Genomic DNA, 12,161 nt, shown 5'->3' on the forward strand with positions numbered 1-12,161 from the left:
ACCTGTTCACAGAAGCAATCAATCAATCAGATTCCAAACTCGCCACCTTGGCCAAGACCAAAGAGCTCTCCAAGGATGTCAGGGACAAGATTGTAGACCTACACAAGGCTGGAATGGGCTACAAGACCATCGCCAAGCAGCTTGGTGAGAAGGTGACAACAGTTGGTGCGATTATTCGCAAATGGAAGAAACACAAAAGAACTGTCAATCTCCCTTGGCCTGGGGCTCCATGCAAGATCTCACCTCGTGGAGTTGCAATGATCATGAGAACGGTGAGGAATCAGCCCAAAACTACACGGGAGGATCTTGTCAATGATCTCAAGGCAGCTGCGACCATAGTCGCCAAGAAAGCAGTAGGTAACACACTACGCCGTGAAGGACTGAAATCCTGCAGCGCCCACAAGGTCCCCCTGCTCAAGAAAGCACATATACATGCCCGTCTGAAGTTTGCCAATGAACATCTGAATGATTCAGAGGACAACTGGGTGAAAGTGTTGTGGTCAGATGAGGCCAAAATGGAGCTCTTTGGCATCAACTCAACTCGCCGTGTTTGGAGGAGGAGGAATGCTGCCTATGACCCCAAGAACACCATCCCCACCGTCAAACATGGAGGTGGAAACATTATGCTTTGGGGGTGTTTTTCTGCTAAGGGGACAAGACAACTTCACCGCATAAAAGGGACGATGGACGGGGCCATGTACCGTCAAGCTTGGGTGAGAACCTCCTTCCCTCAGCCAGGGCATTGAAAATGGGTCGTGGATGGGTATTCCAGCATGACAATGACCCAAAACACATGGCCAAGGCAACAAAGGAGTGGCTCAAGAAGAAGCACATTAAGGTCCTGGAGTGGCCTAGCCAGTCTCCAGACCTTAATCCCATAGAAAATCTGTGGAGGGAGCTGAAGGTTCGAGTTGCCAAACGTCATCCTCGAAACCTTAATGACTTTGAGAAGATCTGCAAAGAAGAGTGGGACAAAATCCCTCCTGAGATGTGTGCAAACCTGGTGGCCAACTACAAGAAACGTCTGACCTCTGTTATTGCCAACAAGGGTTTTGCCACCAAGTACTAAGTCATGTTTTGCAGAGGGGTCAAATACTTTTTTCCCTCATTAAAATGCCAATCAATTTATAACATTTTTGACATGCATTTTTCTGGATGTTTTTGTTGTTATTCTGTCTCTCACTGTTCAAATAAACCTACCATTAAAATTATAGACTGATCATTTCTTTGTCAGTGGGCAAACGTACAAAATCAGCAGGGGATCAATTACTTTTTTCCCTCACTGTACATCCTTGTGAAACATGCAGACAAGCGTTCACACAGGAAGACTTGTGTGGAATTTTATCTTCCTGGGTGGAATTTTATTTCCGTGTGAATTACCATGTTCTTCTGTGAACCCGGTCTTCCTTTGTAAAGCCTTGCCTTCTCATGCATCTTCTCAGATGCATTCCATTTCTTGGCTGCCAAGCCATCATTATTCTTGACCAAGGGCCATCGTCCCTCAAATCGACGATGTTCTTCCTAACCTGAATTTATTTTCTTAGCAATTTCCAGGATGTCATTAACCTGTGAATCTTGACTTAAAGCTTTCGTGACTGCCGGAATTCATACTCTTTGGGTCTTTCGGTAAAGTCACGTAGATATTATTTTATCATTATTTTTCTATCTACGTGACTTTACCAAAAGACCCAAAGAGTATAACCTGTGAATTTTATTTTATTCATTTGTGCCTGTTTTTTTTATCTCAATGCAATTATAATTATCAGTGTACATCTATTAACGCTTCTTTGCACACTTTTACTCTAAGGCAGGTTTATGCTGCTATTGCATCTGCTTATTTTCATAATCTAAAATGTCATGACAAACAGCTAAATAATAAAAGTTTAGTGATGTGGGGGCTTACATTTTACATGACGGAATGTTTATAGACATATCACATGTTAATCACAACAAAATATGCTATTGAAATAACAATATTTTACCATCTATGAAGGTTGTTGTTTGATAAGTCGCATTGTCTCACAGAGTTGTTCATGAAGTTGCTGACGTCTGTCTCCCCGGATGCCTCCAACGTCCCGGATTCTCTATGGACACCCATGGAGTGGGGCACAAAAAACGTGCTGGCTTACATTAAAAGCTCAGATCCTGGTGAGTGCCTTCCTCTGAGTCACGTGCCTCTGCAGATCCAGCAGGTTCCTGTATCACCAATCTAATGCCTTGATTCAGTCCGTGGAAAATGTGTCCATGCTGAGGAATTTTCATTTGTACAAACTCACAGCGAGCAGACTCAGTGTGCTGTTGGGTATGACATGGTTACTGATTACAGCTTATGAATGTAATGCACTTTAATAATTGTATGTACAATATATTCACAGTCGTGTGTGTGAGTAATGTCTATATCGGTGATGCTCACATAGTGAGCATGTGACTTGGTTATAGAGGAGAGGGTGAGATCGCTACCAGTGTGAGGGATTCACTTGACATGGCTTTGTACAGGTTAGGCTCACATAGTAAGCACGTGACTTTTTCATAGAGGAGAGAGTGAGACCGCTACCAGTGGGAGGGCTCCACACCTCGACAGAGCCACTCTAGAGCAGCTGATGCAGCAGAGTCCTGCAGTTCCTTGCATCACCTGGGTGAGGCTCCTATATATTTCGTGGGTTAAACGAGCACCGTTGTGAGGACACATCCTTGATGTATCCCAGATGTGGTCTCAAAATGTTAGCAAATGTCTGGAACCAACACGAACCCTTCCACTTTTGCCTACATCTAGATTTTCACAAGGTCCATCAGGATGCTGGTGACCCCAATCCCTCATAAGCCAGACCAGAGCGCGAATAGATCCACAGAGTCAAAAACTGCCTTCAAATCAATGTAAGCGACACGCAATGGGCGGTCAAACTCAGGGTGCAGTTATGCAAGTAGGTGGAGTACAGCATCCATCGTAGATCAACTGGCTGTGAATCCTGATTGCTATGGGTGATGGTGTTTTGTCAGGAGTGGTTGCAGCGTTCCTAGAATTACGTGTGCAAAAACCTTTCCCAGCACTGAAAGTAGTGATAGAGGTCTATAATTGCTGCATGCCGTACAGGATCCTTTGTACGTAAAAACAATTATACTGTCTCTCTAATTAGCAGGTATCTTGCCAGACATCCAGATATTGATGCAGAACCGATGCAGAGCACATTTCAACAGTCCTGGAGAAATACCATCTAGCCTGCTTTGCTGTTTTTAAGCTTCATGATGGCTTGCTGAAAATTGTGCGACAATCAGGCGGTGTTCAGTGTTAGAAGGTGCCTCTGCTCTACGGAAAACCCAGTATGACTTAAAGATGGCTCTGTCCTTGTTCAGGGTATGATCTATTTTATTAGTTGTGTGACTATCCTTTGAGATCCAAGTTTGTATATGGATGTTCAGTCTATGATACCATGAGTTGACAATAGTAAGGCCCTCAGATGAGCAGACAGACAGAAGTCTAGCAGTGTTGTTATTCAGAATTCCGAGGCCAAAAGGCCGTTTGACATATTCAAAGCCGCTGTGGTTGATGCCCGTAATGATATTCAAATCACCAAGGAGCATGATTGTATTATGCCTTACGATAGAAAGCAACGAGCCACCTAATTGATCATAGAAATTCTATACATAACCACTTCTGTACATAACTCCTGCCATTTAAACACAGTCACCCTCACACCCCACCATCTAGTACGGGCACAATAGAAGGCTTTTCGATGCCTGGGTGAGGGAAGGGAATCTCTATTAGTCATCCATGTTATGTATGCTGATGATTTGGTAATTGCTATCATTCTGAGAATGAGTTGGAGACTCTACAACTGAACGTGGAACATCCCACGAAGAGATGAGGCCTTACCATCAACTCCACAAAAACAAAGTACCTGCCTGGGTATATTATGTCATGTGGCATTAGCATGGTTGGCTACATACGGTGGGAAAGAAGTCCAACATACATACAGTTGTGGAGAGAGTAGAGAAGTTTCCATACCTGGGCAATGTACTTATGGCCAGCTCCAGTTTGAAAGAGGTATCACTCCAGATCAATCAAGTGGCATTTTTTCATCAGTTGCATTATGCTGTTTAGAAGCAACCTTGCGTATCGCTCCATAAAAAGATCCAGGTCTTCGCCATAGTTATGCACTGCCTTCTCTCTGCGTGTGTGGTGACTAACTCGGAGACACTAAGAGTTGGAGGCACTTCTTTATTAACAAGCACCATCGGGGTTAACACTCCACAATAAGTCCGTCTTTGGTCGGCGACGTTACTCAGTCAGGACAGTTGGTAGGCTGCCTGACTGGTGATGCCTCAAGATGGGGAAGATTGAGACGACGACAAGAAGGATGGTGAAGACAACGAGAAGAATGGTGGAGAACGACGAGAAGAATGGTGAAGACTTCAGCAGCATGATGGGGATCCCACTCCATACGACAGCCACGAGGTCCCCTACAGGGGCCATCAGCATGGCCTGGCTCTGCCCCCGGCCACGCCCCCTTTGTACAACCTACCAGCGGGTTCTTGATGCGCCCCTTCTGTGACTTTTCCCCTAGATCCCCCTCTGGTGTATAACCTGGCATGCTGACGTTAAGGCTGCCGAGCTGGAGATACCCTTCCCTGCCAGCAGCCAGCGCGATGCTGCTACATGAATATTATTCTATGTCACTACACTTGGAAAACGTAGGCCCCTTTGAAGGAACATCTGCACTGGTTTTAAACATTCAGGCTGGCCTGCTTAGGGTCCATCCTGGGTTGAACCACACTGGATCTTGTGAGGAGCTCACAGATGTTTGAAATATCTAGACATAATAAGTGAAATCCTCTGGCAGGTGAGGCTACATTGGCTGGGTCGTGTAACCTTCATGTGCAGCCAGTGCATGTGCAAGCAGTTTCTATTTGGCGGGATAGAGGGGGCTAAATGAGCATGGCATGGGCTGCAGAGGAGTTGGGCTGATGAGATACAGAAGGATGTGGAGCTGATTGGACTTGCCGATATCAAAGATAGGCATCTGTGGAGGAGGCTCATGAAGGATGCTACTGCTCAGTTGGAGGAAGTCGACACTCACAACGAGCCACCTGGCACTCCACTAAAAACGCAGCCAGTAGGCACAGTGGGGAGCACAGATAGGGCATCTGTCGGTCATCTCGGTGAGTCAATCCATGATAATTTGGTCTGTCCCTTGACCTCTAGCCACTGAACCTTCCACACTTCATGTGGCCTCAAGGTGCACCTAGCCTGGCACAAGCGCTATGGTGTTGTCACCGCTGCTTCGTGGAAAATGCTGGTTGTTGTTTCTAGTATTGTGGTGTGTTTAGTGGTAGCGCTGCATGTGTGGGAGTATCGTGGTGTGTGTAGCGGTATCATGTGTATGTTCGTGTATATAAGAGTATTTTATTTTGTATGGGTATCGTGGTGTGTGTCGGAATATCGTGGTGTATTTATGGATATTGTGTGTGTCTTAGTGTGTGTGATTGGCTGGCTGAATTACCATCTCTTGAGGAAGTACGGACGTCAATCCAGAGTCTGAGACCAGGAAAAGCATCGGTCAGAGATGATCTCACAGACTGCCCTAAATGACATAACCACTGGATGGGTTCCACATGATTGTAAGGATGCCCTAGTGGTCCCCCTTTTTTACGAAGAAGGACTGCACAGATTAACAACTACAGGGGCATCTCCATCCTCACATTGCCAGGAAAGGTCCTGGCAAGGATTATTCAGCATCACCTTGCCAGGCACGCTGATGAGAGGCTTGCAGTTGCCCCAATGTGGTTTCAGGCCAAGGCGGTCTTGCACAGATGCCATATTTTCTGTCCGCCTGCTACAGCAGAGGTGTAGGGAATTACAAAAGGACCTACATCTCTGCTTTTTTTTACCTAGTCAAGGTTTATCATACCATCAAAAGACCTGGGCTCTGGTCCCTGACTCTCTGCTCATAATCATTAAGAGCCTTCGTGATGGTGGGCAGGCCTAGGTAAAACTACGTGGTCCGGACTCAGAGCCATTCCCTGTTCACCTTGGGGTGTGACAGTGATGTCTTCTGGGTCCCACATTATTTAACATATTTTTCGACCACATAGTTCATGACGCCTTCTATGGCTGTACCGGAGGAATCTCCATCTGGTAGAGATACAATGGGAGACTGATGCATGCCTGGGTGTGGTCATTGGATGGCACCCTATTGGTCCGCCATGTTATGTATGCTGATGAGCTGGTGATTGGTGCTCATTCAGAGGAGGAGGTAGAGGTGCTGCTGCTGAACCTGGAATGTGCCACTAAGAGGTGGAGTATTACCATTAGCCTCACCAAAACCAAGTACCTGCCTGGGTAGTTTGTGCCATCAAACACTCCACCCCCTCAACTCCTCATTGGTGATGGAGCAGTTGTGGTGTAAGTGGAGAGTTTTCTATACATGGGCAGTGTGCTCATGACCAGCTCTGGTTTGACAGCAGTGGTATCACTCCTAATCAGTCCAGCGGCTTTATCTTTTAATCGGCTTTGTAACACTGTGTGGAAGCTACCTGGTCTGTCGCTCCACACAAAGCTTGGGGTCTTCTCAGCCATGGTCATGCCCTCCCGTATCTATGCTTGCAAAACATGGACCCCCCTAATGGAACATCTTTGCCAGTTAGAAACATTTAGGCTGGCTAGCTTACGATCCATCCTGGGTTTAATCAGGCTGGATTGGGTGTGGAACTCACATATCCTTGAAAGATCTGGACAAAGTCCCATCAGGGAGCTCCTCCAGCAAGGCTGCATTGGCTGTTTCATGTAGACCGCATGCCCAGCCACCGCATTCCTAAACAGCTTTTGATCAGCCGGATATAGGGGGCCAATTGGGCGTGGCACGGGCTAGAGAAGAGATGGAGTGATGTGGTACAAGAGGATGTGGAGCTGGGTGGGCTTAGCGATGACTGGTACCAGCAGTGTCAAGATCGGCCTCTGTGGAGGAGGCTCGTTAAGGATGCTACTGGGCAGTTGTTGTATATGTCGGGTTTATTATAAAAATTTCTAAAAATAATACAAATGAATTGAAGATTGAAAAAATGCGCAATTATCGGGAATCATGCCAAATTATAAAATTACGTGCATAAATTATGCTACATACGGAGATAATCGTATTAATTTATGTGAATTTATGTGATTATGCTTATGCAGGCAGTTATGATAATTAGGCTTCGCTTCGTTGTCTAGGGTCGTATTATCAATCGGGATAATGCAATTCTTCTTCTTGCTTCTTGCTTAAACATTTACTGATTATATCTTAGTGTGTTTATGCCAGGTCTCCAAATTCAAATCTCAACGCAGGATACAGTTCTTATGAATAAGATTGTTACGCATGAACTCAGGAAGGAAGCACTCAGACTCTTCTGTGTTAAACAATTTTAATTCTAAACAAAAACATAACACTCTAATATGCGAACTCTCATGCTTGGAATTATCCACAGTATCATCGGGGAAATTTCCCTCATTGAGCAGTACATTTAACCATCAATGATTGCGTTGTTTCACTGGGCGACCAAACAAATGATTAATTCCTCCGAGTACGCGAACATATACGGCGATAGGAAAAGTCCTTAAAACATGCATGCGACGATATTCATACGACAGGCAATAAAAAGCTAATTATTATATCCCGAAGGTAAAAGTACACGTCAATAGATTCATCGGCAAGATTATATAATTAACTAAATGTTTGAGACAATGGTGTGCGGCGGTGGCTAAGCTTCAATTAATTTGTGGGCAAGATTTGGTGTTCAAAAGAAAGGTTTAACACAATATTCTCCTTGTGAGCGTGTAGATTCGTAACGAAGGTTTCAAAAGTTTAGTTTGCATTGATGCATCTATTGGTAATTATAGGAGATAAAACATTTTTTAACAAAAAAATAACGACTAATGTACTTATAAACGACCGTATTCTTATCACTCTATGAGCAGCGATGCCTTCACGACCAGTTAATGGTTCATGTGTGGGTGTGTGTGATTGTCCCCTTTGATACATTTTTTGTGTTCAGCAGAGGCCGGGAGCTGTGTCGTGAGCTTGTGAGGGTGGGGGAAGGACATACAAACAGTGGCTTTTCTCCCTCGCGCGGGCGTGTCTGCAGTTAGCCGCCGGCTCTCTCTCCGCTGCTAGATGAGCTGCGTCGGTACGGTGCTCGCCATTGGCGGTGCGCGATGATTCAGTCGTCAGATCGTGCGCACAGCTCGTCCGCTGCTGGATGTCTTGGTTCCCAGCTGGTGCAGGTCGGTGTGTAGTCGAACACACGGTGCATTCGATGGCGCTCTCCTCTTTCTCACGGGCAGTCGGTCAGGCTCATTCCCCTGCTGGATGACGGGTCGACACGATGCTCGCCACTTGTCCGCTGTCAGCTGACACCCTTTGCTCGGTGGCGCTCGGTGGCGCTGCTCACTGCTCCGTTCTCTCTGGCGATGCTCGATGCTCTCGTTCGCTGGTGACCGGCACCAATGTCTGATGCTGCTGGTCCTGTGCCATGCTCACTTGGTCGATGCTTGACGCTCTCCGCCCTTTCTCTCGGCTGATTGCTCGTCAGCGCAACTCTGTCGGCTCATGCCGAACTCAGCTCTTAACGACACCTCGTTCCTTCTCTCTGCGAGACACGACACCCATGGTTGATGTCGGTGCCTGCTGGCAAGCTTCTGCCCCAGCTCCCTCGCGATACTCCCTCGCAAGACTGCGTCACAAGACTGCGTCACAAGACTGCGGAGCAAGACTGACGATTTGTGAATCGTGTTCGTACTTAGAAATGTATAATCCCTCCCCTCTCTCTTTCCCTTCTCACAAAGGACCCGAATTTCCTTCGATGTCGCTTGCTGTGGGGAGGGGAAGTGGTATGTGTGTCCGTGTGTGTGTTGATTTTATTGAGGTAATATAAGTTCATCAATGGAAGCGGCTTTCCCAGATTGCCTCCACGTGTGTCCTTTCAGCCCCTGCAATAATTAACCTGGGGGGGGAGGGGGTTCCCTTTCTTCCCCGCTCCCCTCCTTCCGTCGCGGTGGGTGTGACCTTCTTTGCCTGTGTGTGCAAATCTTGCTATCACGTGCGGCGGGAAGACAAAGGCGGTTGGGAGGCTCTTTTCCTATAGAATACATTACATCTTGGTTAGGTATGATTGACTTATTTCGCCCTTATTCTTCTGGATGACCCTTGGTCTAATACTTCATAATTAATATTTGGTTTGTGCAGTGGCGGCTCCTGCAAAATCTCTCAGAGGGGGCAAATGTCTGGATGATTGATAAGGATAAGGTCCACCCATGCAATGGATAAATTAACAGCTTAAGCATGTAAAGGCAACTTCACTTCTTTAATATTAATGAAAAATAAAGTGACTCTTACAATACATCTTGTTTGTTTCTATACTCACTATTAATACAATCCACTCAAGTTTCTTTTATTAAAGATTCCACTAGGTGGCGACAAATTATATTGTTGGATGAAACGTGCTTACGTATGATGACGTAAGCACGTTAGGGCGAGCCCTCCCGGAAGCCATAGAGAATGCATTGCAGCGCCCCCCGGTCGAAAAAAAACATCTTTGAATGTAAGTCTATGGGGCCACTCGGGGCGATTCTCAGCCGGAGTGAAATCGCCCAAAAAGAGGCGGTACTCCACAGAACGTGACATGACGCTGATTGGACTATATCCAGAGGCACAGTGACGGCTAGCGTGACTCTGTGGTTGAATGACATTGGTGGTGCGTCGCCCAATCGCCCTAATGAAGAAACCGCCCCTGGGTTTGTGTTTATTCAAGATTTGTGATTTAGCATTGGTATTACCACGTATTTTCATAGGGTTTACTAACCTTTGTTCCACCGCCTGTATCCTGGGTTTGTGCTGTTTGTTCTCGAGTTATTATTATCTGATATCCCGAGGTTAGAGAATTCGTTTTGGCTTAAGAACATCCCTGACTGCCAGAACTCTTCTTTGACGTTTTGGTCAGATCGCGTAGATATAGATAAAGATAAAAATAAATTACATTAGTATTAAAATAATGAATGAGAAATGATAATCCACTGATATAGATTGTAGCCTGGTTCTTAATTGGAGTGAGTGTGTGGGTTTATAATGTTCACTTAATCTTTGTCGCTAAGTTTGAACTTTTACCGTTGTTAGAAGAAATATGAGAAAAAGTTAACAAACGAAAAAAAAACGTCTGTTTCGTTATCCTTCGTCCGACGGGGGGGGGGACGTGTGTGGGTTGTTCTGATTTGATGACTGGCTCCTTCCTTTGCCCCGGGTTTATTATTTAATGGCATTTTACGACCTCCAGATGCTTGGTGCTTGTGTGTGTGCTGCGGTGTTAAATGTTTTGGTTTCATTATTTATTATTCAAAAAATATATATATTGGCCGAATTATTATTAATATGACTTTTGGAAAAAGGCTCATATATACAACACACCCTTCAGCATCAACGGAGGGCAGATGAGCAACGCTCACAACAATGAGTGGAGGTTCTCGCAGCTAAAACAAAACAAGTTGACACAGTAGCGGGCACAGGTGATCCATCGGCCAGTTATCTCAGTCAGTAAACCCATGGTACTTGGGACTGTCCCGTGACCTCCTGCCAGTGGGCATTCAATACTTCACGTGGCCTTAACGAGCACATGGCCTTGTGCAGGCGCCGAGGTGACGTCATCGCCACTGAGTGGTGAATGACGATTGTTGTATATAGGAGTACAGACAGTCCCCAGGTTGCGGAAGATCAGACTTATGGAAATCTGACCTTATGGAAATGCTCCCATAAATAATGTAAAAAAAACATTTCAACTTGCGGAAATGTTTGCGTTAGTTACGTAAGCGCAAGTCGTCGAGTGCGGTGAGTCAGGGGATGAATACCGCAGAGTGACGCTTAAACGCAGGGCTGGCTGCAGCTCCCTCTACAGCCCTGCCTTTAGAACCTATGACTGCTGATGTTGACCCCGATGATCATGGAGTGACTGACTTGGAGACATAAGTTCTTGGAGGCAGTTATTTAATTAACACCTCAGACTTTATACAATACACACCCTATATGGTTACACACTCTGCTGCCACTCGCTTATACGCAACTCCACACTGGTTGCTATCCTACACACAACACTAGCCATCTGACTTGATGGTGCTATACTAAGACCGTCAACTATGACCTAGTAGCGTAATTTATCAAGTGAGGATGACAGCGACGAAGGCGGCGAGACGACATCATTGATGGTGATGATTTTCAGCAGCAACGACAGGAATCCCACTCCAAACTACAGCCCCGAGGTCCCCTTTTGAGGCCCTTCTTATACTCTCAGCGTAGCCACGCTCCACCCCGGCTACACCCCCCTTCTAGAACCTACGAGCGAGCTCTCGACATGTCCCTTCCGTAACCTTTCCCCTAGATCCCTCTTGGGTCTATCACGTGGCCTGCTGTCAGTCAGGGCTACTACAATCTGCAGATCCCCTTACCTGCCAGCAGCCAGCGCTATGCTGCTTCGTGACCAATTCTATGTCACTACAATTGTAATGTTTGTCTCCTATCCTTCTTCCTCGTCTAGCAATACAATTATTCATAATTTACAACGATTTCCGGCTATGGGATTTTATCGTTCATTTTGGGGGGATATTTATCAGTTTCTGACATACGGATCGATCTCAGGAACCCAACCCTTCCGTAACCCAGGGACTGTCTATGTTGTAATGCGTGTAAGGGTATCATGGTTTGTGTAGGGGTATTGTGGTGCATTTAGGGGTATCGTGGTGTGTGTAGTGGTATTGTGGTGTGTGTAGTGGTATCGTGGTGCATGTGTAGTGAGTTCTGGAGACACTTGTAGAGGCAACCTTCGTATACAGACTAGGAACACAGCCTACGTCTAACGTGCCTGACACCGGCTATGCTCTCAGGTCCTCCGGCTATGAATTACCTAGGGGACCCGACCCAGCCAAGGTATGGGTCTCAACCACTGGCTTCCTCGGACCTGGCCCTTACAAGGACGTCAGGCCAGGAGTCCTAGGGTCTTGCCACTGGCCCACACAGAGCCTCGGCCCTTACAAGGACAGCGGGGCTAGGGGTCCCAGGGTCCTAGGCTGGCTGGTCTTTTGGCTTCTGTCTTGGATTGGCCCCGAACCTCTGGAGAGGTCCGCTTTTAATACACCTTCCCCACGAAGG

At 46.3% G+C, this 12,161-nt stretch overlaps 1 protein-coding gene across 4 annotated transcripts in view; it reads left to right on the plus strand.

Moving 5' to 3' along the window:
- Nucleotides 1-12,161, plus strand: part of LOC133359160 (uncharacterized) — a 195,292-nt gene that overhangs the window by 38,997 nt on the left and 144,134 nt on the right. For all 4 annotated transcript variants that reach the window (XR_009757154.1, XM_061577563.1, XM_061577564.1 and 1 more), the window contains exon 5: nucleotides 2,026-2,148. Coding sequence is in view for 3 of the 4 variants with exons in the window: in XM_061577563.1 (XP_061433547.1) it covers nucleotides 2,026-2,148 (123 nt within the window). In the remaining variant the exon portion in view is untranslated. The remainder of the gene's footprint in view (nucleotides 1-2,025; nucleotides 2,149-12,161) is intronic.

This window comes from Lethenteron reissneri, chromosome 64 (assembly GCF_015708825.2).
Source record: "Lethenteron reissneri isolate LAM-NWPU_2019-01 chromosome 64, ASM1570882v1, whole genome shotgun sequence".
Taxonomy (NCBI): Eukaryota; Metazoa; Chordata; class Hyperoartia; order Petromyzontiformes; family Petromyzontidae; genus Lethenteron; species Lethenteron reissneri.